This window comes from Talaromyces stipitatus, genomic scaffold (genome assembly GCF_000003125.1).
Source record: "Talaromyces stipitatus ATCC 10500 scf_1105507295487 genomic scaffold, whole genome shotgun sequence".
NCBI lineage: Eukaryota > Fungi > Ascomycota > Eurotiomycetes > Eurotiales > Trichocomaceae > Talaromyces > Talaromyces stipitatus.
The window spans coordinates 670,265-695,261 of NW_002990120.1; the positions used below are offsets into that span (position 1 = coordinate 670,265).

The 24,997-nt window shown below is 46.6% G+C and overlaps 12 protein-coding genes across 14 annotated transcripts, besides 1 other annotated feature; 7 read left to right on the plus strand and 5 right to left on the minus strand.

The window, feature by feature from the left end:
• Positions 1-1,073: 1,073 nt before the first annotated feature.
• Positions 1,074-1,699, plus strand: TSTA_054500 (uncharacterized protein; the record flags this gene model as incomplete). Its single annotated transcript, XM_002487004.1, has 2 exons — positions 1,074-1,449; positions 1,473-1,699. 2 exons carry the CDS (start codon positions 1,074-1,076, stop codon positions 1,697-1,699), a joined length of 603 nt encoding a protein of 200 aa, XP_002487049.1.
• On the minus strand, positions 1,522-4,037 carry TSTA_054510 (peroxisomal copper amine oxidase; the record flags this gene model as incomplete). The annotated part of the gene is made up of 3 exons (XM_002487005.1): positions 1,522-2,227; positions 2,285-3,535; positions 3,587-4,037. The coding sequence occupies 3 exons, from the start codon at positions 4,035-4,037 to the stop codon at positions 1,872-1,874; spliced, it is 2,058 nt and encodes a 685-aa protein (XP_002487050.1). The 3' UTR covers positions 1,522-1,871.
• A 700-nt stretch (positions 4,038-4,737) lies between these two features.
• Positions 4,738-5,529, minus strand: TSTA_054520 (uncharacterized protein; the record flags this gene model as incomplete). The annotated part of the gene is made up of 2 exons (XM_002487006.1): positions 5,430-5,529; positions 4,738-5,379 (listed from the first exon to the last, which is right to left on the minus strand). The coding sequence occupies exon 2, from the start codon at positions 5,371-5,373 to the stop codon at positions 4,738-4,740; it is 636 nt and encodes a 211-aa protein (XP_002487051.1). The 5' UTR covers positions 5,374-5,379; positions 5,430-5,529.
• A 188-nt stretch (positions 5,530-5,717) lies between these two features.
• TSTA_054530 (uncharacterized protein) lies at positions 5,718-6,938 on the minus strand (the record flags this gene model as incomplete). The annotated part of the gene is made up of 3 exons (XM_002487007.1): positions 5,718-6,369; positions 6,424-6,713; positions 6,774-6,938. 3 exons carry the CDS (start codon positions 6,936-6,938, stop codon positions 5,922-5,924), a joined length of 903 nt encoding a protein of 300 aa, XP_002487052.1. The 3' UTR covers positions 5,718-5,921.
• A 642-nt stretch (positions 6,939-7,580) lies between these two features.
• TSTA_054540 (uncharacterized protein) lies at positions 7,581-9,198 on the minus strand (the record flags this gene model as incomplete). Its single annotated transcript, XM_002487008.1, has 2 exons — positions 7,581-9,089; positions 9,126-9,198. 2 exons carry the CDS (start codon positions 9,196-9,198, stop codon positions 7,693-7,695), a joined length of 1,470 nt encoding a protein of 489 aa, XP_002487053.1. The 3' UTR covers positions 7,581-7,692.
• Positions 9,199-11,582: 2,384 nt separating this feature from the next.
• Positions 11,583-13,054, plus strand: TSTA_054550 (NAD binding Rossmann fold oxidoreductase, putative). The gene is made up of 4 exons (XM_002487009.1): positions 11,583-11,981; positions 12,029-12,124; positions 12,205-12,693; positions 12,775-13,054. Exons 1-4 carry the CDS (start codon positions 11,699-11,701, stop codon positions 12,987-12,989), a joined length of 1,083 nt encoding a protein of 360 aa, XP_002487054.1. The 5' UTR covers positions 11,583-11,698; the 3' UTR covers positions 12,990-13,054.
• Positions 13,055-13,398: 344 nt separating this feature from the next.
• Positions 13,399-14,629, plus strand: TSTA_054560 (HPP family protein). The gene is made up of 2 exons (XM_002487010.1): positions 13,399-13,911; positions 13,972-14,629. The coding sequence occupies exons 1-2, from the start codon at positions 13,645-13,647 to the stop codon at positions 14,578-14,580; spliced, it is 876 nt and encodes a 291-aa protein (XP_002487055.1). The 5' UTR covers positions 13,399-13,644; the 3' UTR covers positions 14,581-14,629.
• A 552-nt stretch (positions 14,630-15,181) lies between these two features.
• On the plus strand, positions 15,182-17,428 carry TSTA_054570 (ribosome biogenesis ABC transporter Arb1, putative; the record flags this gene model as incomplete). The annotated part of the gene is made up of 3 exons (XM_002487011.1): positions 15,182-15,802; positions 15,856-16,997; positions 17,070-17,428. 3 exons carry the CDS (start codon positions 15,182-15,184, stop codon positions 17,194-17,196), a joined length of 1,890 nt encoding a protein of 629 aa, XP_002487056.1. The 3' UTR covers positions 17,197-17,428.
• A 60-nt stretch (positions 17,429-17,488) lies between these two features.
• TSTA_054580 (proteasome regulatory particle subunit Rpt2, putative) lies at positions 17,489-19,309 on the minus strand. The gene is made up of 4 exons (XM_002487012.1): positions 19,153-19,309; positions 19,032-19,100; positions 17,910-18,975; positions 17,489-17,855 (listed from the first exon to the last, which is right to left on the minus strand). The coding sequence occupies exons 1-4, from the start codon at positions 19,153-19,155 to the stop codon at positions 17,605-17,607; spliced, it is 1,389 nt and encodes a 462-aa protein (XP_002487057.1). The 5' UTR covers positions 19,156-19,309; the 3' UTR covers positions 17,489-17,604.
• A 195-nt stretch (positions 19,310-19,504) lies between these two features.
• Positions 19,505-21,158, plus strand: TSTA_054590 (ubiquitin conjugating enzyme (UbcA), putative). Of its 3 annotated transcripts, XM_002487013.1 has the most exons (5): positions 19,505-19,575; positions 19,635-20,271; positions 20,332-20,636; positions 20,689-20,852; positions 20,909-21,158. In XM_002487013.1, exons 2-5 carry the CDS (start codon positions 20,224-20,226, stop codon positions 20,917-20,919), a joined length of 528 nt encoding a protein of 175 aa, XP_002487058.1. In that variant the 5' UTR covers positions 19,505-19,575; positions 19,635-20,223; the 3' UTR covers positions 20,920-21,158. The 3 variants fall into 3 exon arrangements, with proteins under 3 accessions (XP_002487058.1, XP_002487059.1, XP_002487060.1); XM_002487014.1 differs by having other exon boundaries at positions 19,505-20,271; XM_002487015.1 differs by lacking the exon at positions 20,909-21,158 and having other exon boundaries at positions 19,505-20,271; positions 20,689-20,881.
• Positions 21,159-21,242: 84 nt separating this feature from the next.
• TSTA_054600 (cyclin Ccl1, putative) lies at positions 21,243-22,792 on the plus strand. The gene is made up of 2 exons (XM_002487016.1): positions 21,243-21,728; positions 21,787-22,792. Exons 1-2 carry the CDS (start codon positions 21,387-21,389, stop codon positions 22,711-22,713), a joined length of 1,269 nt encoding a protein of 422 aa, XP_002487061.1. The 5' UTR covers positions 21,243-21,386; the 3' UTR covers positions 22,714-22,792.
• A 195-nt stretch (positions 22,793-22,987) lies between these two features.
• Positions 22,988-24,879, plus strand: TSTA_054610 (WD repeat protein; the record flags this gene model as incomplete). The annotated part of the gene is made up of 1 exon (XM_002487017.1): positions 22,988-24,879. One exon carries the CDS (start codon positions 22,988-22,990, stop codon positions 24,758-24,760), a length of 1,773 nt encoding a protein of 590 aa, XP_002487062.1. The 3' UTR covers positions 24,761-24,879.
• Positions 23,198-23,250: a microsatellite.
• Positions 24,880-24,997: the final 118 nt, after the last annotated feature.

Below are 24,997 nucleotides of genomic sequence, written 5' to 3' on the forward strand. Positions count from 1 at the left end.
CATAATGAAGATGTTTCGGGTTAAGGTTCCAGGGTCTTAGGGCTTGGTTGGGTTTGCCCTAAGTGGTTTGTCTTCATCAGACTCCTCGTCGTATCAATTCCCACTGTGCTTTATTTGTCTTATCGTCTTAGCTAACTTGGTTATCTATCCACAGGGAAAGTCAAATGTTTATTGTGCTTCGAGCAAGGCCCAAGTGGCGTGATTTGCGTATCAATTATGGCGTCAAACCCTTGCTCGACTTCAGAATTATGTCTATATCTATGTACAGATTCTTATGGACAATTCATTTACCCAATACAATAGTATTAGCTCGGTCATCATCATAAAGAGGTTCCTAAATTTATATTAGAATTCAGATAATCTTACTGTCGGTATAGCAATCTTACCTATCTCGGCGCGGGAATGGGATATAGTTTATCCGTGCGCTATAGCGTACGGAGGGTAACTACATCTCACCACCCGCATCCCCCTAGTTCTTAGGATTAGTCGCAATATTAGGAATTCAGTATTACTGGCTCAATCAGCTTGTTGGATTAGCTGTCCTTCTTAGATCTTGCGATCTAACGAAGGTAAACCAACACTTACTGAGCTAAAAATTAAGTGCATTCTTAGCTGATATGTTGGATTGCAACATGAGACCGGTATCAGAATTAATCAAAAATATCCTCTTAAATTTGTTCATCACTGGAACAATCCGAAATAAAATATAATATGTCCGAGGATGAATTAACAAATCTATGTGAACAACCCCCAAAACGGGCTTCATTTCTCTCGGCCTAAACTATACTCTTCACCTACGAATATCCGGTCCTAACGATACAATCAGCCCAGCGTCTAATCATAATAATTCCGGGACTTGATTCGCACGCCTCAGAATGGGCAGCTGTAAAGCGACTCGCTACGCTATTCGTTCGTATCCTTCTCTATGATCGCGGCGGCCATGGCTCAGTATATATAATAACGCTACGATTGCCGACAAAGTGACTGCCGCGGATATAGCAACATAACTCAACGATCTGCTTCAGACAGCTGATCGCCGCGATGTGCTGACTTCCCATTCTTATGGCGGTATTATGGCGCGGGAATTCCTACATTTACGGCCTAATGATATAAGTGGCATGATCTTTGTGGATGTGGATCAGGAATTGAATACGGTTGAAGGGCTGTGGCCTGCGCCATATGTTGACTCTGTGGTCGACGGACTTGATGTTTTTGACGTTCTGGGGATAACATCGGGGCATAGGTTGTTGGCTGATGATGAATGGCGGGAGTTGATGAGTGTGAAAAAGCGAGAGAAAGAGGATGAAGAAAAGGAACATGCTAGGGTAGTGGTTGCGGAGGCTGCTAGGTATATTGAAAGCGGATCTGTGCTGACGTTGAAGAAGCAACTGGACCGCTCTCAACGGAATGCCCCTTTGCTTGGTGATAGACCGGTGAGTGTTCTCAAGGGTGAGACATCTCGAGATTTTGAGAGGATGCTGAGTCGTCGGAATGCCACGGAGGAAGAGAGAAGGAAATTCCGAAGATGATTGAGACGTATGATACATTGGATGAGAAGTGGCAGAGGGGATTGTTAGGGTTGTCAAGTAAATCGAAGTGGGTTTGTACTGAGAAGAGTGGACATAACATTCACTCGACTAAGCCGGAGTTGATTGTGCAGGAGCTGAAGTGGGTATTGGAGAACCTTAATGAATGGTAGTCAGGATGCGTTGTGCTGGTAGCTACTCAGTAGAAGTTGGATAAATAGATTGATCAAGATAAAGTCCATGTGATTCAAACGCTGGGAATTCAAGTCAAAATTAAAATGAGAAAAAATTTATGTACATATACAAAACAAAACAACCAAATCAATTCAGCAGAGAAAGTCAACATCAAACCAAAACACTGCTTCCATCACCCTTAGGCTTAGAATTACATCCACAGCCAGACGCACCAGCAGCGACCTGTGAAGGCGCACGAGCATAACTAGGCGGAACATCAAGGACAGGATTACGATCAAAAAAGTTCCTTGGTCGGAGTAGCAAAGTCATTGGCTCGGCAGGCATGACGGGGAAATCCTCTGGTGATGGGAAATGTGTAATACCGAATGTGTGCCAGAGAACGATATCGGTGTTGTCGATGGAACAGTTGTCGCCGGCTTGTTCGATCCACATGGGTAAGCCCATGGAGGGCTCGCCTGAGGTTTGAGGAACATGGCGGCCGGCCGGGTGGACTTGGTCATCCTCGTCTGTTTGAATGAGCACAACTGTATCTCAAATGTCAGAATCCAAGGGGAAAGACTCACACTTTGTAACGTGGACTGCGTGTCGAGCAAAACCAGCACGTTTCCATACCAATCCACCAGCCTTGGGAAGTAGAGGTGGAACCTCACGACTAACCAATTTATAACTCACTGGCTTCTTGCTATGTGGGTTCAATTTGTTGGTGTTTGCAATCTCCCACGTTCGGCTGGTCGCTCCGTTGTAATCTGACATGGCCTCCTTGGGGGTAGTGAATTTGGTCTTCTTTGCGTAGAAGGCATTGCCATACTTGTTCTCGACACTACCAGGTTCTCCTGGTCCCTGGACGGCGTCCACTTGGAAGACAGTGTTGTCCTGACCATCGATCTGCGGGTCAACACGCAGACAGAAGAGATGTTGGTGGTTATGAGCGTTGACTCCGGGGTAAACTTCTGTTCCCCAGCCGAGGGTGTCTTCACCGGGGTTGATGGAGTATGTGTTGAGAATTCCAGTAAGCTTAATATCCAACTGGATTGTGCCATCTTGGTGGAAGATCCAGTACACGCAGTATTCGTAGTTGGCAGCAGTGAAAATGTGCGAGATAATAAGCTTTCGGCCACGAGTGACAATGGTGGAATCATCACGGAAATCGGTATGCTTGAATAGAATACCTGCGTCTTCCTCGTGGATGCAAATAGCGTTCTTGATTACTGTGCTTGCACCTGCTCTGTTCACGAATGCAGCGTCCATGTAGTGGATAGCACCCTTGCAATCACAACCCAGTGACAGACTGTTGGTCATATAGCCACCACCGTACTCGCCCAAATCGAAAGCGTGTTTGCGCTGATGAGGATGTTCGGGATTACCGTATGGCACTACCATCTCTGCTAGTGATAGACGGTACATGATAGGACGAATGGTGCCCTTGTCATTGAAGGTAATATTGTTCAAGACAATACCTTCCCGATAGTTGAAGCCAACGTGGATATTCCATTTTTGCCAGTCAATCACTCGCCCTTCAATCTTGAATGAAACGCCTTCAGGTTGAGTGATATGGATTGGTTTGATGTCCGTGCGGTAGCCACCAGCTTCTTCCACTGACTTGACATGATAGTTGTTCGGTGCGGCCTTGCTGAGCGGCCGACGCACAGGTGGGATATCAATATGGATGATGCTCTTGGTCTCGGCGTTATAAATAGGACAGAAGTCTAGTGGATAACCGTATTGAGAGTCATCGACGTGAGGACGGTAGTACATCAATGCCTGCTGTAGACGGACATTGCTTCCGAAACGTTCATCATAGCCAATTGTCCATGCTAGATCTCGTTAGCACTTCGAAGTCAAAACAGAACAGAAGTAGAACTTACGGTCGCAATAGACTTTATGCATATCCTCTGGTGGAATACCCAAAATTCCACACTGTTCAATCACTTTCGGATCCTTGCGAACAACATGCTCGACCGCTTGAAGTTCTTCCATGGTAATAATCGGCTGAACACCGGGGGTATACTTCCAGGAGATAATCTCTTTCTTGTTGAGATCAACGATGCCGTCGTACACTTTGCCCTGAGGTGCAATGCAGACGACATCTGCGCATCGAGCGGGACGTGGAGCTTTTTCTGGGTTTTGTAGCCATGCTAGCATCTCTGCTTTGCGAGGCTCGTAGAGAGACACGACATTGAAGTTGATGGGCGCATATTTCTCTCGGATTAGAGCCACAGTCGTGTCAATTTCGGATGTGCTCAAAGGATCCAAAGGGTGTGGAGGAGGCGCTGTTGCGCTGACCTGGAAGGTCAATTGCTTGAGACGATCAACCATTGTATAGTGTACCTGGTTATATAGGTAGAATGTAAGGATGCACTTTTGTAACAATGTGAAGAACCAGGCAGATGGAATGAAGGACACTCCTTTATAGCTTCAATTCTTCTGTGCTCGTCTTATCAAGTCGGTCTCTGTTCCCCTCTTGGACCGATTCGATGCTTTGGCCCAAAACGGCAGGCAGAGCATCTCCGATAACGATAAGCTCGTGTGGATAACTATCGTCAAGCTATGGTTGGCTGTAGCATCAAAAAGCGGGGTATCCAGCTGTCTGATTGGGCGGGATTTTATTTCTACATCCAGTTAGGCTTACATTGTATATCGCATTCTCTTCCAAAATTTGGAAATGCATCCCTGCTTTGCTTCTTGTTAACTGTTCGAGACTTTGGATGCGATGCTTTGACAATATGAATTGGAGATATACTGTCACGGGCCAATGATGTGTCAAGGAATTACTGCGAATTCGCTTCATCGTCTGATGTCGCCGTTATCCTATGTGTCAAAGTCTGAAGATAGGATAAAGCTTCATACAATTTCTTATTATCAAGGATAACGCTTATTAGAGAGTACGTAACCGTCATATCTTCAATTGATGGCTCGCACGTACCAATCTTGGGATAACTCCAGGACGCCGCAATGATATCTACCACTGTCACTCACAACAGCCCGAACAGAAATAGAAACAGACAATGAACGATGATTAAGCCCTCTTGCTTCCCTCCTCCACCTCCGCCAACAGCGCAACCAGCTCCTTCCCACCCTCACTAGCCGGCCCTTCAATTCCCAAGGCCTGCTCAACCCAAGCGCGAGCCTCATCCCACCGTCCCATCTCAACCAAACACTTCCCACCACGCCACCATGCCTTGACGTTGCCAATAGGTTTGCACTCCGCGCTACATTTCGAATCAATCCAACCCTCTGGCCAGGACTGTTGAGACATGTACGCCTGCGCACGATTCGCATATAACCCCGACAATTCGTCCCGGACAAGATTCACAGGTTCCCAGGCCGGTCGACTAATCGCCATATCGATAGCGTAACCATATAACTTGATTGCTTCGGCATAATTCGATTTGCGGAATGCTGTGTTCGCGGTGTCGCGTAACTTGGTGATCTGTGCACTTCGTTTTGGGTTGATGGGGAGAGGTGGTGGAGGGACGTTAGGTGAGTCCAGTCCAATCAAGGCACGGTGTAGGGTGTTTAATTGTTGGAGTTCGGCATTGATGGCTTCGATTTGTGCGGGCGTTTGGCCTTCTGTGCTGGGGAGAGAGATGCTTTTTGTTGTTGGATCTAGGTAGAGGCCGTATTGTGTGTAGCTGTCTATATCGGAAGTCATTTTGATCTGATATGTGCATTAGTAAGGTATACTTGAGGTTGCAGAGGATTACCCACTTTCTGAGCTCTCAAGAATAATACACAATGTTTCTCACAATTAACTCTGAGAAAATGATCGTTTTAACAAGAACTGCTTTTCAGTATCGTCCGGTGCAGTAGTGTAAAAGACTGACTTAGCTGTCCTTAATCAATAGTCCGCGGAGAAAAGGCGGTGGCAGAATATTTTGGAATTGCGCCTCAGGCAGCAATTACATTGGAGTGTGAGGAGCATTTTAACTTATCTATACATGAAAATAAAAGGTTATATACTTTTTATCCGAAGTGGAGGCATATCTAATGAAACAGAACTTCAGGAAAAGTGGCAAACATGCTGAGATATAAACGCCATCATAAGAATACAAAATCCCCAAAACATACAAATATAAGAGATCTCAAAACCGGGTATGGCGTTGGAAATACAAAACATTCCATGCGTTGACTGACAATCAATCGCGAAAAAATCAACAGAAAATGTGGCATGCCTTCGTGAAAGATGAAACGCGTTCAAAATCATCGACCGTATTCAGTGGCAGAATGATAACTAGTATCCCTATAACCACCAGTAGTATTCTCCTCAAACCGCGAGGTATAGCCGCTGTTGTAACTTGTGTCGTAATCATGCATTACCGACCCTCCATGTGTTGAGGTAGGGTCATATGCACCTTGCACGCCTCCGTGATGCGATCCGCCAAGTTCATCAGCTTCACTCTGTTGAAGCAAAGCATAATCTTCATCGCGGTCCTGGCCATAATGAGAGGGACCCTCGCCGCCGAGACCACCGCCGCGTCCAGGTCGGAGTTCGTCCTCTTCTTCAAAATCGTGCGCTGGGTTTGAAGAGAAGGCCGCCTTGGTTTGGGCGTCGAAAGTTGGGTCCGAGACGGCGTCGGGCATTGTTCCTGTGCGGCGGAAATAGGCCACATTTCGGAAGGAGAAGTATGCAGTAGAAATAAATAGGAGGCTATTCGCATTAGTTCTGGCAAAGAAAATCCCCAAGGGAAGGGAGATAACTTACAAAATGACAACTCCAAAAATCACTGTTGCAGTGCTGACGTTGCACTTGGATGCACTTCCATAGGCAAAAGCATCACAACCGGACTTTTTGTCCTTGGCATCTTTCTGATCTTTTTCGCCTTTACTCTTGCCCTCGGCGACATATGAAGCGACAGCGACCCATCCACTGAACCATAATATAATCATCAATGCGTCAACCGTAGCAAAAGCGTAGACATTACCAAAGCGTCGCGCACGGGGAAACGTCGGCACAGCGACGAGATAGATCAGAGCAGGGATAGATAGCCAGCACTAGTTAATCAATGATTAATGATTTTATCCTGGACTGGAAAAAGGTGGATGTCAACTTACGATGCCGAAATACCACCCAGTCCGGCCATCGATACCGCCTGATTTTGTAAACACAGCAATCGTAAGTACCCATGCAAAGAAAATGAGAACGGCTTGAGCGCCGTGTATTAAATTTTTGATACGGGCTGGACTCGTTGATGGCATTCGTAGATTTGGAAGTGGCATCTTGTGCTGGTGGGGATAGCTTCAGACAAAGCAGGAATGAAGTAGTGAAAAACGAAAAAGAAGAAAGATAGGGCCTGGCCGTGGCTTTATTTAATTTGTTGAATGAGAGAAGAGCTGTTTTCTTCTATTCTGTGAGTCGGATTAATAGATTGACGATGTCTGTATGCGCTCCGCCTTGTCTCTTCCGGGACGTTATGTATCGTCGAATGCAATATGGACAAAACCAGCAGATCAATGTAGTCGTATCCTACAACAAGCAATAATGCCAATATACAAAAACAATAGTAAAGAAGGAAAATAGAGGATGTGTTCGTCAAAGTAGAAGACGTAGGCAGAACAGAATAATGAACAAACAGTCCGCGACACTGACAGAAGAGTATCCACTTAATCCGTGGTCAGCCTGGAAACCAAAAAAGCCAAACAGCTGAATCAGTGGAATACGTGACAATACCGTATATGTATGGAGTATGTATTATCTTTAGTGGCTGTGCAGTTGACTCGTCATTGATTGGTGCGTAAAGCTATCCGATTGGTGAAAAGCTATTTACCGTGCTATTTTTAAATGCCGGCTGGAACTTGCCGGATACATGATTACAATACCTGTATTTAATACGGTATATAAAACGGAATGAAACATTCAACCTTATAGCCACGTTCGCATACTTACTTTCATTATTTTATTCTCTATGTACGTCGCTTCATAAGTCGTATCTCATTAGGCGGCCTGACTCATTGAAGGATACATTTGCAGGCTTCACTGAGTCTCGACATCACTGTCGAACAATGACAGCATACAGTTCACCGGCTGACTGACATGATAATGCCACCACCAGGGAAGTGGATCAAATACAGAGAATCCACTACCCTCCAACGGTGTATACTTTTGTAGTCGATGACCAAAAGGGACATAACTCAAGGCTGAATGTTGGAGCTGCTGCGTCTGCTCCCAGAGCCTCCCAGCCGCATATACCACCGGCGAGATGGGAATATGTATGCGATTCAAGGCAGCCGAGTAATTGGACTCTTTCTGAGGGCGTCCAGACTTGTTATATGCTTGTGGCTCAATGCTGGAGTCAACGCTTTCGTTGGCTTCTGGAGATAACATTTCCAGGTAGGAGGTGTACAAATTCGACGGAGGATCATCCAGCAAAGCCGAAACGGCACTGCTTCCTTGCCGGCAGCCACCAATATATACCGTATAGCATACCGAATTGGGAGCGAACTCTTCATCAACCATGACTTTTATTGATAAATGTCCACTGATCTGAGGTCCCGCCTTTTCCGCAAAATTGTCCATTAGACGTCTAATGATCTCGTATAATCCGGGTTCTATCCTTGAGTCTTTTTGAGGACGCGAAGAACGAATTTTGATGGCTTTGACACGCCCTCGGACGAGGACGAGATCTGCCCAGTAATTGCCTTGTCGAGCGCGCTGTTTGAGGACCCAGGGGTTGTCTTTTGAAATAGCAATAATGCTGACCTGCGCATATGTGTGGCTAGGTGTACTTTTAGGTAGGGCAACGGCGTCCCGCAGAGAACCCTTGGACATTTTGTGAATGAGGTAGGCTTTATTCGGTGAACGGTTCAAGATACGATGGACCGAATCACGAGAGTGAACAGTGTGTTTCTCAACAACAGGCAACCCTCTCTCTTCCGCATGCTGTAGAAAGGCATCATGTTGACCGAAGAGAGTCGCATAGTCAACGTTCAGATGAAGACATTTGCAACTCGTCCGACTTTCAATCGTACCTTTGGCCATTGCATCCTCAACAGGAGTAATGTCGCTGGAATATGGAATCCACAAGTCGACTTTCTCCCGGTGAATAATGTCAGTCAAGTTGGAAACATATTGAGATTTACTACCGGATAGGGAGTAATAGGCGAAAATTGTATTAGACATGCTGCCACCAGATCGAAAGTATGATAATCCCACATCGGTGCCAATGACTCGATGACCGCCGTAGTGGAATTGGCGTGCTAGTTTGAGGCCGTGTGGTGTATTGATGCCGGTGATGAGAATTGTCTTGGGGTAGAAGCGCGGGTTTTGTAAGAGAAGTTGTCGATTATGTCTCTGCTGATGGTGGAAAAAGTGAAAATGGTTGAGGAAAGCCGCGACAAAGAAGATGAAAGTGTCCAATGGTAGGAAGAGGACTGATATCAGTATTTGGATGATGAATCGATATATACGTGAAATGGTGAGTTTCGCTGTTCTCCCAGTCTTATGAGAGCCCGGGATTCGGTACCAAGGGGGCGACGCCATGATGGCTATCTACTGACAATATATCTTCTGGCCGGAGAAACTATGATATTGGATTCTGTATTGAGTCAATACTCGGCCTATCTTGCCTGGAACGTCATCAGTGGAGTTGTGGATCACATACATGTGATTCGGACCAACAGCCAGTGTTTAGTCTGCTATATAAAAAATCTGTAAATATTTAAAGTCCCTCACAAGTTGCCAGCAGTAAGCAACATAGCTGCCGTTTCAAGAAGAAGAACAGGGTAAGAAAGGGTGATGCGTTGGCCAAGATGCTTGCAGCATGCCAGATATCCGATGGGCCAATCATAATCAATCTATATACTACAAGCGTCGCAGCCAATGAGCGGCCAGATCAACCATCTTCTTACAAGGAATCTTGACAAAGCTACTGAAAGGTATTCATAAAGATGGGATGGAATCTCAATATGGTATATCAATGAATGGGTTAAGTTTGGAGAGTTCATAGTCTCAACTAATATGCGTTTAATGATCATTTAAAGCATGCTTCCCAGTCATTATGGTATTCCTTTGACTGGCTAGATTGCTTCATAGACTTGTCAAGTCAGTCAGAACAAGTACAATCCCTGAAATTTTTTAATTCGGGATGATTACTACAGTAGAACCTAGTTGTAACGAAAGGAAGCGCTCTCCATATCTAAACCAATCTCAGATTTGATTGCTCTAATATGGAACTAGAGAGCATTCTAATTATTAAAACTAAGATAGATTAATATTTTGGAGTGCCATTTATGCCTCGTTTCTTTGTTTTTGACTTAAGATCGTGACAGGTCTTCAGTTTGTTATAGCCAGGTTCCACTGTAAATAATATGGAAACATGCGAGGCAATTGACGCCCTTGGAGATCTCCTACTTGTCGATCATGCACGCCTGTTCTGATCGACCTGGAGATTTGAGGAACTGCCGTTTACGATCTTTCAATTCGAAATCAATGAAGAACTTGAGGTCGGTGGGGAAAAAAGACGTATCCAGGGTCGATAGACAGATCAAACTCTCCATGACAGGATGCACAGAGAGGAATAGCGTTCGAGGTGCATTTGTATGAGAAAGTAAACAGACCGGCGCGCTCCCATATGTCTGTCTACAGGCACTTGTCAGCCCAACTTTTTCAACAGATAGAAGAGGTAAATTCCACCTTAGAGGCTTGAGCTTGGCACCACCTACAGATCGAGTGCTCTGTTTCTTCCCTGCGTAATAGCGGCTTGTCGGTTTCCTCCTTCATATGAAATCTGTTCTCTCTCTTGTAGAAGTTTGCACATCCGCTACAGCACCATTTTCCGGCACCTTCAACCTGTGCTCTGATAGACGAGAGAAACTGTCGGTTCGTCTAGGTTATTACGCAGATAATAACGATAGACCAGCTAATCCGAGAAGCTGCAAATGAGCCGATAATATTGGTTCCTAATAATATGACTAAAGACTAGAAACTATCGAGGTGGGCGGTGGTGAGGTGTAGATATCTCCCTACGCCCCGGGATAATTGTAGATCTGTGCCATAAGCGAGGCGGTGCTTATTTACGAAGGCACGGGACACAAACAGAGGCTGATCCCGCATGAAGTTACAGGATTCGCTCTTTTTTTATAAGCATCGAGTTCCTCCGTGTTCCGAAATCTGCTATATTCATTGTAGAACCACACACAATGTATGCAGCGCAATTTGCCCCTGCACCGTTGGGCATATTTTATATCCAATACTAGCAATAATAGCACTGTGAGCTTCACATTCCTCTCTAGGTAGAATTGTCCCAACGGCTGTGGAAGCGGCTAAGTTTATGGAGACAAACAAGCATACGCTTTGTAACGACTTCGGTGGACAAATGCACCATAGAGACCTTAGGGCAATGCGGATCTTCGCCAAAGTAAAGATCTCGTAGTTGCTCGAGATCCCTTCGGGTATCGAGAGGCATAATGTAAAATCGAGGACTACCAAGGGCAGCAAACGCTCGTCTAAGTGACGCCACTGGACTGCCATGCCAAGTTCTCAGCGTAGAAATTGCCGTGACAAATCGTCCGACAAAAAGCCACCAAGATGGAAGTCTTTTAGGACTGCGCACATATATGTCAGAAGTGCGAAAAGCAAAAGTCTGGGTACGTTTTTCTTTATAGTAGGGGGGATTGGCAGGGTTCTCGAAGCTCTAGATGGATCAGAACAGGGATGCATGATCGACAAGTATGAAATCTCCAGGGGTGTCAATTGCTCGCGTATTTCCATATTATTAATAATCATCCAGCATTTGAAAATCTCATGGTGCAAAATAATGATACGTTCTCCAATTGAACCCTGAAGACCTGGCGGCGACCCCACAGCGTCATAGGGATGATTAAGCTTCGGGTTGAGCTGCCCCGCGTTCGGAAGAGCAAAAAACCGACAACCACAAGAGATATCATCACACTGGTATAAATAAAGCAGATCGCTTCACCAAAAGCACCCGGAAATTCTCTTCTTAAATATAAATCCATCGAGTAGTAAAGCAATCGCAACAATGGTCACAAAAACGTGGAACGTCGGCCTGATAGGATACGGCTTCAGCGCAAAGATATTTCATCTACCATTCATCCAATCCGTCCCCGAATTGAAGTTATACGCCATTGTGCAGCGCAATCCCACACCGGAGAATGATGCAGAAAAAGATCATCCCGGGATCAAATCGTACCGCAGTGCGGATGAGCTTGTGAAGGATGCGAATGTTGATGTTATTGTCATTACGACTCCGCCGGATGGGCACTTTGAGTTGACGAAGAAGGCGTTGGAGGCTGGGAAGCACGGTAAGTAGATCCAGCTCTGATCTAGTGAATGTTGCTGATAAGAATAGTTGTGGTTGAGAAGCCGTTTGTTCCTACGTACAAGGAGGCGGAGGAGTTGGTAGCTGTCGCTCAGAAGAATAACAAATTACTGGCCGTTTATCAGAGTAAGTACAGCCTCTTTGGTCATCAATGATGTGATGTCGTGATGTCGCGATGTCGGCAGAACGTGACTGAACGTGGATAGACCGCCGCTACGATGCCGATTACGTGACCCTCTCAAAACTTGTCAAGAACGGCTCCCTGGGCCGAGTGGTAGAATACGAAACACACTTTGACCGCCACCGTCCTGAGATTGCCCCCAATTCCACAGCCTGGAAGCTCCAAGGTGTTCCATATACTGGAGCAATCTATGACCTCGGAGCACACCTGCTAGATCAAGCGGTGCATCTTTTCGGACTACCTCAACGCATTACAGGATTTGTCGGCAGTCAGCGCGCGAACAACCCCACTGGACTGGAAGACTCGTTCACGGCCCTGCTGCATTATGACAAGGGGTTGTTGGTGACTGCCAAAGCTGGTGTTGTGAGCCCGGAAGAGAAACAGCTCCGATTCTGGGTGAGGGGTGACAAGGGTAGTTTCAGGAAGTTCCATGTGGATATCCAAGAGGAACAGTTGAAAGCTGGACTCCGACCGGGTGATAGCGGATATGGCCTTGAGCCGAGTGATCGATATGGTATGCTCTTCTTCCTAGGAAGAGAAAGAAAGAGCAAACACCCAGGAGGAGATTTGAGCTAACACACATGCCGTCATTTAGGAGTCCTCACCACCATCGACCAGAATGGAAAGCCATCTGCGGAAAAAGTGCCCACTGTCGAGGGACCAACATGGGTGGAATACTATCGCAAGCTTGCACGAGCATTGGCAGGAGAGAGTGAGCTTCCGGCCAGTGGATATGAGGCCAGCCAGGTTATCCGATTGATTGAGCTGGCCAGAGAGAGCTCCAAGTCGGGCCGAACGTTGGATGTGTAAATACATACTCTGTAGTCTTAACCGAAAAGGAATAGAAAAGTTCACGTGTGTGCGTCATTGCTGAGTCACGGGAGATCATCCAGGCGCTAAGGCCGCCACCAGTCTAGAAGTACTACTCTCTCGGGTTAGCCTGTTTCCCCGGATTATTCCTCACCATCCGTATCACTATGCTATGAAGAGAAAAGATGACTCAACTACTGACTGATACATATTCAGTATGTGTATTGACTGGAACTATGTATTCATCGTTCTGAACATATAGTGTAAGCCTATATTAACTAACTATGATAGTTACTATGTTAAGTTAGCTACTGTAGTTAGATTACGTGATCCTCCCATTGTGTGTTCCTCAGGCAGCGACTATACCGCATCCGGGTTTTCATTACCCAACACCAACTTCTGTGAGTGGCCCGGCATGGCGAACCTGAGGCAGGAACCTCATTTTCTCTTTTGTGTCTCTTCTTCGCAGTCTTTTCACTCTGCCGAATTACCGCCAGTCCGCGGAGATGGTTGATAGCGATGCAAAACTCACTCACAAGGTCAACGCTGGCTGGGTGGATGTTCTATAAAGGCTGTCTTGGTCTGGAATCTTCTTTTTCCTTTTACTTGAGATGACACATCCAGCACTACCAACCAGAGAGCGCAACCAAGCAACATGAGGCTCTTTGATCCCGAAGCCTGGCACTTTGATATCGACAAATGGCTGAATCCGTTGGTACCTTGTCCGCCATGGCATATACTGCCGTATCCAATTTCCTATTTTCTCGGCCACAGGAAAGGACCACTCAAGCCTATTGGGAATCTGATCATGACTGCGTGGGCTTTTCTCGGCATCTTCCTCGGTCTCATTGTTATCGAGTTGGTGACGAAGCAAGTATCGATATTTCAACAGCATCATGCGCCTATCATCATCGCTAGTTTTGTATGTATCAGCAAAGATTGTTTCTTTGATAGGCTGTCTGACGAGTAACATCCATGTTAGGGCGCCGGGTCTGTTCTGCAATTCTATTCTATCGAATCGCCATTGGCGCAGCCACGAAATGCAGTCATCGGCCAATTTATTGCCAGTGCAGTCGGCGTCGGAATCTGCAAACTGTTTGCCCTGAGCCCGCAGTTTGAATCCATCCGGTGGATAGGCGGTGCCTTATCCTGTGCCATTGCCACGGCGCTGATGGCCTTGACCAAAACCGTTCACCCACCTGCCGGCGCAACAGCGCTGTTAGCCGTTGTCAGTGATGACTCGTTAGCGCTGGGATGGCTGTTGATACCCATGATGCTGCTCGGGTCAGTTCTTATGCTGATTGTAGCGTTGCTTATCAATAATTTTCAGCGCAAATTTCCCCAGTACTGGTGGTCACCAGAAGATCTACCTCCCTCCGGCACGCGTGGCAAGGTCACCGAGGATGAGCCTGGGGATGCCCAGGGTGCAGATCTGGAGAAGAACGTGTCCCTAACATCGCCAAGTCATAGCGAAGGCTCGCTCGACCAGCCTCGGATAATCATTAGACGGGGCACCGTCCATATACCAAGTCATTTGTATTTGACGCCCGAGGAGAGACTTTTTCTGGAAGAGCTGAGTGATCGTATATGATGCGACAACTGCATAATGATGATGATATTGATTAAAAATCAAAATTGTACATATTCATATTTCTCTTTTAGCATACAGCATACAAGCATTGCATAGCAGCGTCAATGATATATTTTGTTCAACTGAATCGATGTTCTCAGGCACTCACACGCAGCAAGCCAGCCTTGCCACTTCACGTGCCCGCGGCGGCGTGTATGGGCCAATCAGCGAGCGAGGGGCACCCCACCACAAAATTTCAGAGATTTACTTGGTCTCTCCTACTGACACACACTACGTACAACTCACTCACCCAACAAACAACTATCAACTTCTGTAGTTGTCGAAAGATATAGACAGTTCTGCTTCACTGACAGAGACTCTCTTATATTTTTCTTTCCTCTTTCCTCTTTTCCTCTGTGATACCCTTGTCTTTTCTTCCTATCTCTTTGTTTGTGTTCGTTCACCTTCGATTAGCGGGGCATTCTTGTTTCGGGCCTCTTTTCCCTAATCGATAAGCAGGGCTGTACCCCACGACGATTTTTTCTCGCCATAGAAGAACTTTATCCTCTACTAGACGGATCATCTCATATTCCACCACACCAGAAGTTATCGTCTCATCAAAATGGTTTCTGCATCCAAGGCTGCCCGTCAGGCCAAACGTGCCGCCGACGGTGGTGACAAAAAAGTCTCCAAACTCGCCGCTAAAAAGGCCGCCAAGGCCAAGGCTGAGGGAGATGAGACTCCCGAATTGCAAGATGGTGATGGAGATGCTATCCCAACCGGCGATGAGCCTGCCACCACTGCCGATAAGATGAAGGAAGTCGACAAGTTGACGGCACAAATGGACAAGCACGGTCTCTCTGACCGAGTCACGACTGGTGTGTTGGCCTCGATGGCTTCTTCCCGAGACGTGAAGATTACTTCGGCTTCATTGGTGTTTCACGGTAAGGTTCTGTTTAATGACAGTACTCTCGAACTCAACTATGCCCGACGTTATGGTTTGTTGGGTGAGAACGGTTGTGGTAAATCTACACTTTTGAAGGCTATCGACAAGCGCGAGTTTCCCATTCCCGACCATATTGATATTTACCTCTTGAACGAGGGTGCACCACCTAGCGATCTCGGTGCCTTGGAATGGGTTGTGAAGGAAGCCGAGAATGAGATGGAGCGTATGGAGAAATTGGCTGAAGATATTCTTGAGAAGAACGGTCCTGAAGATCCTGTTCTGGAAGATTTATACGAGGTAAGCCCTTGATTCCTGCATAGACCTGATCTTAGAGGACTAACTTGTCTTAGCGCATGGAAAATATGGACCCATCGACTTTCCACACCCGTGCCTCCTTGATCTTGACCGGTCTAGGATTCAACAGCATCACTATTCACAAGAAAACAAAAGACATGTCTGGTGGCTGGAGAATGCGAGTTGCTTTGGCTAAGGCTCTTTTCGTCAAGCCTTCTTTGTTGTTGCTCGACGACCCTACCGCTCATTTGGATCTTGAAGCCTGTGTGTGGTTGGAAGAATACCTCAAAAAATGGGAACGCACACTTGTCTTGGTTTCTCACTCTATGGATTTCTTGAACGGTGTCTGCACAAACATGATCGATATGCGTATGAAGCAGCTCCTGTACTACGGTGGTAACTACGATTCCTACCACAAGACCAGGAGTGAGCAGGAAACCAACCAGATGAAGGCATACAACAAACAGCAAGAAGAAATTGCTCACATCAAGAAATTCATTGCTTCTGCTGGTACATATGCCAACTTGGTGCGTCAAGCAAAGTCCCGTCAAAAGATTTTGGATAAGATGGAGGCCGATGGATTCATTCAGCCCGTCATTCCCGACAGAGTATTTTCTTTCCGTTTCGCCGATGTTGAGAAGCTCCCTCCTCCCGTCCTGTCCTTTGATGACGTGACTTTCTCCTACTCTGGAAAACCCGAAGACACCCTGTACGAAAATTTGGATCTCGGTGTGGACATGGACTCCCGGACGGCCCTCGTCGGACCCAACGGTGTTGGTAAATCCACGCTCCTCCGCCTAATGACCGGCAAACTGAGCCCCAACAGTGGCCGGGTCACTCGCCACACTCACTTGAAATTGGGTCTTTACAGCCAACATTCCGCCGAACAACTTGACCTCACCAAATCCGCCCTCGAGTTTGTACGCGATAAATTCAGCGAAACGAGCCAGGATTACCAATACTGGCGTCAGCAACTCGGTCGCTACGGATTGAGCGGTGAATCCCAAACCGCGTTGATGGGTACATTGTCCGAGGGACAAAAGAGTCGTATTGTCTTTGCTTTACTCGCTATCGAGGCGCCAAATATGCTTCTACTGGACGAACCTACGAACGGTCTTGATATTCCTACCATTGACAGTCTTGCGGATGCTATTAATGCGTTTAATGGTGGTGTTGTGGTTGTTTCTCACGATTTTCGGTGCGCGCTCCCCCCTTTTGTGTTTTCATATCCTACAAAATACAATCATAACTGACGGAAACATTTAAATAGACTCCTCGATAAAATCGCAAAAGACATCTTGGTCTGCGAACACAAGACTGTCCGTCGATGGGATGGCTCTATCGGAGAATACAAAAACTACCTTCGCAAGAAGATGGTTGCGGCCGGCGCTGTCTAATCCACTCTCTTTGGTATATAGTATTTCTCTTTCAAATCCCGCTTTGTGGGCTTGTCATGCGATAAAAAAGAATTGAGACGAGTTTACTTTTTTTTTTCTTGCATTGAGTGTTATGTTTGTGTGTGTTTTTTTATCTGCCCCTTTCATGATAGATAGAAAGTTGGTTTTTGATGAGATGAATATTATTGTTATTAGATGAAGGGGTTCAAATTTAACACAAGATTAAGATTTATACAGCTTCTACTTGGTCTGATTACCTAGGTCGATTAGATTGCTCATTACTCACACCCACAATTGAGATATATTAAAGGTTCGAGGTTATAAGTCAAGGTGATCATGTCTAGTTTGTCATAGAGTTACACGAATGAAATATTGCGGCTGCCTACAGTTTCAAGAGGAAGAAAGTATTTACAAGTACAATCCCTCCGGCTCACTCTCATTCTTGGTTTTGAGGACACGTTCACGCGCAGTTCTGAAATCCTCCATTTGAACCCTCATACGACGCTCGCGAAGAGCCATGAGACCGGCTTCGGAGCAGATGGCTTTAATATCGGCACCGGAGAGATCGTCCTTTTGGCTGATGAATTCTTCCAGATCGACGTCGTCGCTGAGAGACATTTTGCCGGTGTGGAGGAGGAAGATTTTGCGTTTGGTGTTTTCTATACGAAAAAAGTTAGTGCGTTATTAATTCAGTGGTGGAAAGTGGTACTTACGGTCAGGATTTTCGAACAAAATCTTGCGGTCGATACGACCTGGGCGAATCAAGGCCGGATCCAAGCTTTCAATCTTGTTGGTTGCCATAATCACCTTAACATCTCCCCGGTCGTCGAATCCATCAAGCTGGTTCAACAGTTCCAACATTGTTCTCTGAATTTCTCGTTCACCACCAGAGGTAGAGTCGTATCGCTTTGTGCCGATGGCGTCGATCTCGTCAATAAAAACAATAGATGGAGCATGCTCTGCTGCCACCTGGAAAATCTGTCGTACGAGTCGAGGGCCGTCACCCAGATATTTCTGGATCAATTCACTACCAACGATACGCAGGAAAGTAGCGCTGGTCTGGTTTGCCACGGCCTTCGCCAAAAGCGTCTTTCCAGTACCCGGGCTACCGTACAGAATAACACCTTTGGGGGGCTTGATACCCATTTCTTCGTAAAGTTCCGGGTGTAACAACGGCAACTCGACGGCTTCCCGAACCTCTTGAATCTGAGACTCGAGACCACCGATATCCGCATAAGACTCTGTCGGCGCTTTGTCTAGCTTCATGACGGACACCAATGGATCCGTGTCGTCTGTCAACACACCAACCACTGACACCGACTTGTGATGTAAAAGAATACTAGCACCAGGCTCCAACAAATCTTTGTCGACAAAAGACATGATAGAAACGTAGTACTCAGGACCAGTGGCACTGGATACGATGGCGTGGTCGTCATCAATCATTTCCTCCAGATTTCCAACACCCATTGGACTCCCTCGCATGTCATCCACCCGACCTCTTTCATCAGCATTTCGATCCAAAGCATCGAGATCTCCAGTTGCTGAAGGTTGGGTGGTAGCCTGTGCTTTCGCCTTTCGGATACGCTCCTGGTTCTCGACATACTCCTCCTCAAGTAACAGATGATCGTGGATTCGTTGCATCCTCAAATATCGCAATTTACATCGTGCCGTGGGAAGAATAGTGGGAAGTTTGGCGGCGGCATTTGGACCAGCTGCCTTTCTCTTCTTGCGACCGAGGCGAGTGGTGGGTTGTGGTGGTGGTTCGTACTTAGGCTTATCCTACAAGTGAGTGTTAGTAACTTTCATCTCCAGCTCGATATATTCGACGAAAATACCTTCTTGCTCTTGTCATCGTTTCCATCTCCTCCTGGGCCACCGCCCCCGATATTGGATTGTTGATTACCCTGTGCAATAGTTAGTTACTGATGCTCTGGCCAAGCTTGATGATAGTCATACCATGATAGGAGCTCTAGGAATCAACGACCCGACACTTCAAACTTGTATAGATCACAATAAGCACTTGTATATTGCGATAATATACTGAGCAAAAACCAGATGAGACAAAAGTAAATGGAGATGGTGCGGTGATAGAGGTGATGAAGCTGGTTTGTCTGAGGAAGGAAGCGAAGGAGCTTTGTCAGTGAGCTGTCGCCATCCGCCAAAAGCGGTTAGTCTGGTTTCTCTACCAGGCCCAAGTGCACGTGACATGACGGCAAAGCCGCGTCCACATCAATGTCCCGGCAGCCAATCAGCATGCGAGAACTGGTGAGGCTGTGCGTCACTTTTCGAGACTCCGATGTTTCCTTTTGTTCTGAGGAAGTGCTTCTGATCAACTACTAACGATTCAACTGCTTGTCAAGCAAATCCTTCGCTGCTACTGTATTTTTCTCTCTTCACCACAGTACAGTCCTGCCGCGCCAGAACTGACCGAGCGATAGACCTGGATAGCAGACACTACTGACTTCTCGTCGAATCATTCAATGTAAGCTACCATCGTATCGTCAACACTCATACGCAGACTTGGCTGTATACTGCTTAGTACATGTACTACATAGCCGTCTGCGGCTCGTGCTATTCTGCCTTATTCGAGAACCTCCATTAGGATCCGATCTCCGTCCAATACCCATCGTTAGACTACAGATCCATCGTCGAATTCCGAGACTCTCTTGTTGCCTGACAAGTGGCTGGCCAGTTATATACTCAGTCAGGTCTCCACTGTCACCACGAAATAAACAAACACGAAAGCGAAAGTTTCTTGTTATTAGGAGGAGTGCATATCTCTGCAACCTTTCATCTGGTTGACTCAACTCTCATCATGGCTTCGAATCGTACCCGCCGCATTGCGAAAGAGATTGCGGATATCCATAACGACTCCTACTCACAAGTTACAGCAGAGCCGGTGGGCTCCGAAGATGACCTCACACATCTGCGAGGCTCATTTCGTGGGGGGGGGGGACACCATACGAAGACGGCACATACTTTGTTGATATTAAGATCCCGAACGAATATCCTTTCCGACCTCCTATCATGAAGTTTGAAACTAAAGTGTGGCATCCCAATGTCAGCAGTCAAACCGTAAGTCTAATCTTACAACTTCATAGCCTGTTGGTAAACGTTCTAATGATTTGTGTCTAGGGTGCCATCTGTCTGGACACGCTCTCAACCGCGTGGTCTCCTGTCCTCACGATCAAATCCGCACTTCTTTCTCTTCAGTCCCTCCTTAGCACACCCGAACCCAAAGATCCTCAAGACGCAGAAGTAGCCAACATGCTTCTACGCAAGCCGAAAGAATTCGAACGTGTGGCACGGGAATGGGCTATTAATTACGCCGGCGCGCCTAAGAAGCAGGTTGCTGAGGGTAGTGGTGGTGCCACTGATGCTTCTATCCGGGAGCAAGAACGTAAAGCAAAGGAAACGGAGGAACGGGATGCCCTAGCTGCGTAAGCTCTTCACCCACTTGGCACCGAAAGACGAACTGCTAATATGCTCTAGATATGATGGGTATAACAAAGAGCTTGTCGATCGTTTCTGTAGCATGGGATTCGATATAGACCGTGTGGTGGCCGCCTTTAAACACGTTGGCATCGACCGTAATAATGGAGCCGACTATGAACTCGAGGCAGAATACGTTGGAGATGTTACTGCATACCTCCTAGGTGAATTATGATTTAATGATGAATGTATATGACGAGATGATTTACGAGTGATTTAGGTGAAGACTGAAGTGGCTTGAACGAGCGTTCGGAGCTTAGCCGGAGCATATTTCTTTCAGCTCGACACTGATTTTCCTTTTAAATAGTTTTACTCCCTGGTTCTGGTAGATATGAGGTGGTGAGGTGGTATTAGCTCAGTTTTATGTTATCTTTGAGAACAGGTCGACTGTTATTAAGTCGTTATATAAAGAACTTCAGCACTCTCTTGTAGCTATCCCAAGACTAAACTCACTGATTGGCGGGTGATACCTAATCGATAAGCTCACGACCCACACACATCTTCTGCAGCCGAATGAAACTAACAATTTGACTTCCTGGACGTCCAAGTTCTCCGAGTATGTGACTAACGACTGATACGTCTGAAATGAAAATCCACTGAAGTTGGAGAGAAACCACCGACCAAGCTCTTATTATTCGCATTATCCCCAAAGACCCCACGTCCTACGATATAGGAATTAATGCTCCACTACTACCACCATGATCGAAGACGAAATATATAAAACCTCCACACAATTCCGGATATGGTCCTTCACAAAAGAATCCCTAAAGTCATTACGAGCGAATACAAATGCCGTCGCTTGCGAGCATCTTCGAGCTGCCCAGAACCGAGCGCGTGAGGTGCCTCGATCTGCGACCCCTTCGACGAGCGGTAACCTGACGCCGAACCCAAGTGATAATGAAGCAAAGGCGGAAGCAGCACTTGGGAAAGATGTCGAGTGTTTGACTGCAGAGGAGGAGCTTATGTTTGTGAGCTATTATTGCGAACAAGCTCTGGAGCTAGGTGATAATTATAAGCCACCGCTGCCGACTATGGTCAGGGTAGGTATTTACTTTTAACCGCTACTCTGGAAAGCTTCGGCTGATTCAAATTCATCAGGCAACTGCTATACAATACCTTCGTCGATTCTACCTTACAAATTCCGTCATGACCTACCACCCTAAGACGATCATGCCTTGTGCGCTTTTCCTGGCCACAAAAACCGATAACTATTATCTCTCCTTAAACGAATTTGCAAAATCTGTGCCTAAAATAGACAGACCTGCAGACGTCATTGCGCCAGAATACACATTAACACAAGCTCTCAGATACACCTTTGACGTGCGCCATCCGTTCCGGGGTTTGGAGGGTGGGATCATGGAGCTCCAAGCAATTGCTCAAGGCGAGGGACGGCCTGGACCTTTGAATACGGGACAAACCCCCGAAATCATGAAGCAGGCCATTAATAGCATAGAACCAATACCGGGATCTGACAAAGGATCAATATCTTCCCGAATATCACTCGCCCACGACAACGCTCGAGACATATTAAAGAAGGCTGCGCAAATGACGGATGCCTATTTCTTTTACACACCATCACAGATATGGCTCTCTGCGCTTTTCATTGTTGACAAGCCTCTCGCTCAGTTCTATCTAGACGCCAAAGTAGGTCCAGATGTGAGATCCGGCGTAGTGGATTCCGGAAACCCGCTAGAGATGATTCGCATGAAGCTATTGACTACACTATCCGATTGTGTCAGTCTGTTGGAATCATACACACCATTTTCTGCGAATTCGGAGAATCTCAAAGAACTGAAAGCCATAGCTAAGAAGGTATATCAATGCCAGATGATTGAGAAACTGGATCCCGCTGCCCCCGGCAGTGGTCAGAAACGATCGACTGGGATATCTGGAGCTGAAGGCGCGTCCGAAAGTGAATTGGAGAGGGTAGCTAAAAAGAGACGTTTGGAACGTGAGAGGCGCGAAAAGGAAGGTAAGGATATCTTTGGCGGAGAATTAGTGGCGCGACGGAAGAAGGCTGGTTAAAATGAGTGTATGATAAAATTTATTGCTTGATAAAACATATCCAAATGCCTAGGTAATAATAGCCTCAATATTTCATTGCTAGCTACTCCTCGAACTCGATCCTCGCATAGCTTTGGGCTTTGAAGTTGCGATGAACGCTGATTGGTCAACAGCTTGTACCTTGGTGTACATACCGATATACAAAGCAAACATTGCAAACAGGGTCGATCTATATTTGAGCCTCCCAGAATTTCCAACAAACTTCACTCAAACCACAAGTTCGCATTTCTACAATATGGATGACTTTGATGAGGAAGCTTTCAAGAAATTCTTTCCAAGGAGCTTTGGGAAACAAGAGAAAAAAGCTGATCTATCTACGCAGTTTGAGCGCTCAAAGAGAGCTGATATCAAGGCGAAACTAGACGATGAGGGAGCAGGCGCCACCGGATCGCAAGCTTTAACCGACGACGGGGGCGATAAAGACAAAAAGGAAGAGGTAGAGCGCGATGATAGTGATGATGACGATGATGATTCCGACGACGATGAAGACGAAGATGAATTCCCAGTGTCGCATGAGCTCGTTTTCAAAACACACGAACGGCCCGTAACGACGCTCTCCGTCGATCTTCCCGGTAGTCGATTTGTGTCTGGTTCAGCAGACTGTACGCTAAAATTTCACGATTTTGCTTCCATGACACCATCTACGCTCCGCGCCTTCAAATCTGTCGACCCGAGTGCGAAGAAAAATTCCGCGGCGCAGGAAACTCATACAGTTCATTACGTCGCATTTAATCCGATATCGCCCAGCCAAATGCTAGTGATTCCCGCTACACCACAGCCTAAGATTCTCGATCGAGATGGTAACGTGCTCACTGAGTTTGTTAAGGGGGATATGTATCTACGGGATATGCATAATACGAAAGGCCATGTGTCAGAGGTTACTTCGGGGGCATGGAGCCCGACGGATTATAATCTATGCGCCACTGCCGGAACGGATAGTACTGTCAGGATATGGGATGTTAATGTTGGCCGAAGTCAAAAAGAGGTTATTGCGTACAAGTCCAGGGCTGCTGGTTCGGCTGGTAGGACTAAGATCACGGCTGTCGCATGGGCGTCGCCTAGACAAGGCGGGCCTAATGTTCTAGTCGCTACTGGTCTTGACGGCAGCCTAGTGATGTGGAGTGGTGATGGGCCGTATACGAGACCGGCAGCAGAAGTTAGAGACGCTCATACGCGAGATACATGGACCAGTGGGCTGGATGTGAGCGCTGATGGACGTCTGGTTGTGACTAGAGGAGGCGACGATACAATTAAACTATGGGATACCCGCAAATTTAAGCAGCCAATTACGGCAGTTACGCATCAGTCAACATCAAGCCACTATCCAACCTCCAACATCAAATTTTCCCCAACAGGGACCAACATTATCACCGGTTCGGAAACTGGCCATCTTTACATTTTGAACCCGGCGACACTAAAGCCGGAGCTTGTATCGCCGGTAACGCCAGGCTCGCCAGTGATTACAGTACTGTGGCACGAGAAACTAAATCAGATACTGACCGGATCCGCAAATGCGGAAACCCATGTCCTCTATAACCCGACAATGTCCTCCAAGGGTGCGGTACTTATTATGTCTAAGGCCCCTAAGCGTCGACATATTGACGACAACCCAACCTTAACTACGGATATAACAGAAGGATTTTCTGGCGACTCGATGGTCGTCGGAGCAAATGGTCTACCCCAGGCAGCAGCAAACAGCTGGTCAGTGCGCCACCCTACGGTTGGCTTGACTGTATCTGGACGTCCAAGAGACCCTCGCCGACCGCATCTCCCTGCACAAACCCCGTTTGCGAAATCACAACCTGATGAGAAACATATCCGTGAGAGTATTCCTTTGAGCTCGATGCGCGATGAAGATCCACGTGAAGCGCTGCTTAAATATGCCGAGAAAGCAGAGAAGGACCCCATCTTCACCAAAGCCTGGCAGAAGACCCAGCCTAAGACAATATATGCTGAAATCAGTGATGAGGAAGAAGAGCGTCCTGAAAAGAAGAAGATAAGACGATAGTTTGTGTCTATCAAGGTGTATATAATGGGAACCGGGGTTGGGAAGCTAGACGGATGACGGCGTATATATTTTATAGGTACCTAGAAAGCTACGATTAATGAGAAAAATCATCTTTTATCTGAATAAATAGAACTTATTTCGTATTGTCTGCTCTCCAGGCTCCAGAGTAGCTAAAGTAGGGCATTGGAATTCTACCCAATGAGGAACTAGCGCCTTCCCGACCGAAATGTTCCGCTG

Excerpts from the sequence above, each read along its gene's own strand:
- TSTA_054580 (XM_002487012.1), bottom strand. Across the intron at positions 18,976-19,031 it reads ACGATGACAAGAGCAAGAAG|GATAAGCCTAAGTACGAACC; the intron begins GTATTTTCGTCG and ends ACTCACTTGTAG. Across the intron at positions 17,856-17,909 it reads TTTGTTCGAAAATCCTGACC|AAAACACCAAACGCAAAATC; the intron begins GTAAGTACCACT and ends TTTTTCGTATAG.
- TSTA_054550 (XM_002487009.1), top strand. The coding sequence starts at position 11,699 with ATGGTCACAAAAACGTGGAACGTCGGCCTGATAGGATACGGCTTCAGC. Across the intron at positions 11,982-12,028 it reads GTTGGAGGCTGGGAAGCACG|TTGTGGTTGAGAAGCCGTTT; the intron begins GTAAGTAGATCC and ends TGATAAGAATAG. Across the intron at positions 12,694-12,774 it reads TGAGCCGAGTGATCGATATG|GAGTCCTCACCACCATCGAC; the intron begins GTATGCTCTTCT and ends GCCGTCATTTAG.
- TSTA_054590 (XM_002487014.1), top strand. The coding sequence starts at position 20,224 with ATGAAGTTTGAAACTAAAGTGTGGCATCCCAATGTCAGCAGTCAAACC. Across the intron at positions 20,272-20,331 it reads CCAATGTCAGCAGTCAAACC|GGTGCCATCTGTCTGGACAC; the intron begins GTAAGTCTAATC and ends ATTTGTGTCTAG. Across the intron at positions 20,637-20,688 it reads GAACGGGATGCCCTAGCTGC|ATATGATGGGTATAACAAAG; the intron begins GTAAGCTCTTCA and ends AATATGCTCTAG.
- TSTA_054600 (XM_002487016.1), top strand. The coding sequence starts at position 21,387 with ATGATCGAAGACGAAATATATAAAACCTCCACACAATTCCGGATATGG. Across the intron at positions 21,729-21,786 it reads CGCTGCCGACTATGGTCAGG|GCAACTGCTATACAATACCT; the intron begins GTAGGTATTTAC and ends CAAATTCATCAG.
- TSTA_054560 (XM_002487010.1), top strand. The coding sequence starts at position 13,645 with ATGAGGCTCTTTGATCCCGAAGCCTGGCACTTTGATATCGACAAATGG. Across the intron at positions 13,912-13,971 it reads CTATCATCATCGCTAGTTTT|GGCGCCGGGTCTGTTCTGCA; the intron begins GTATGTATCAGC and ends CATCCATGTTAG.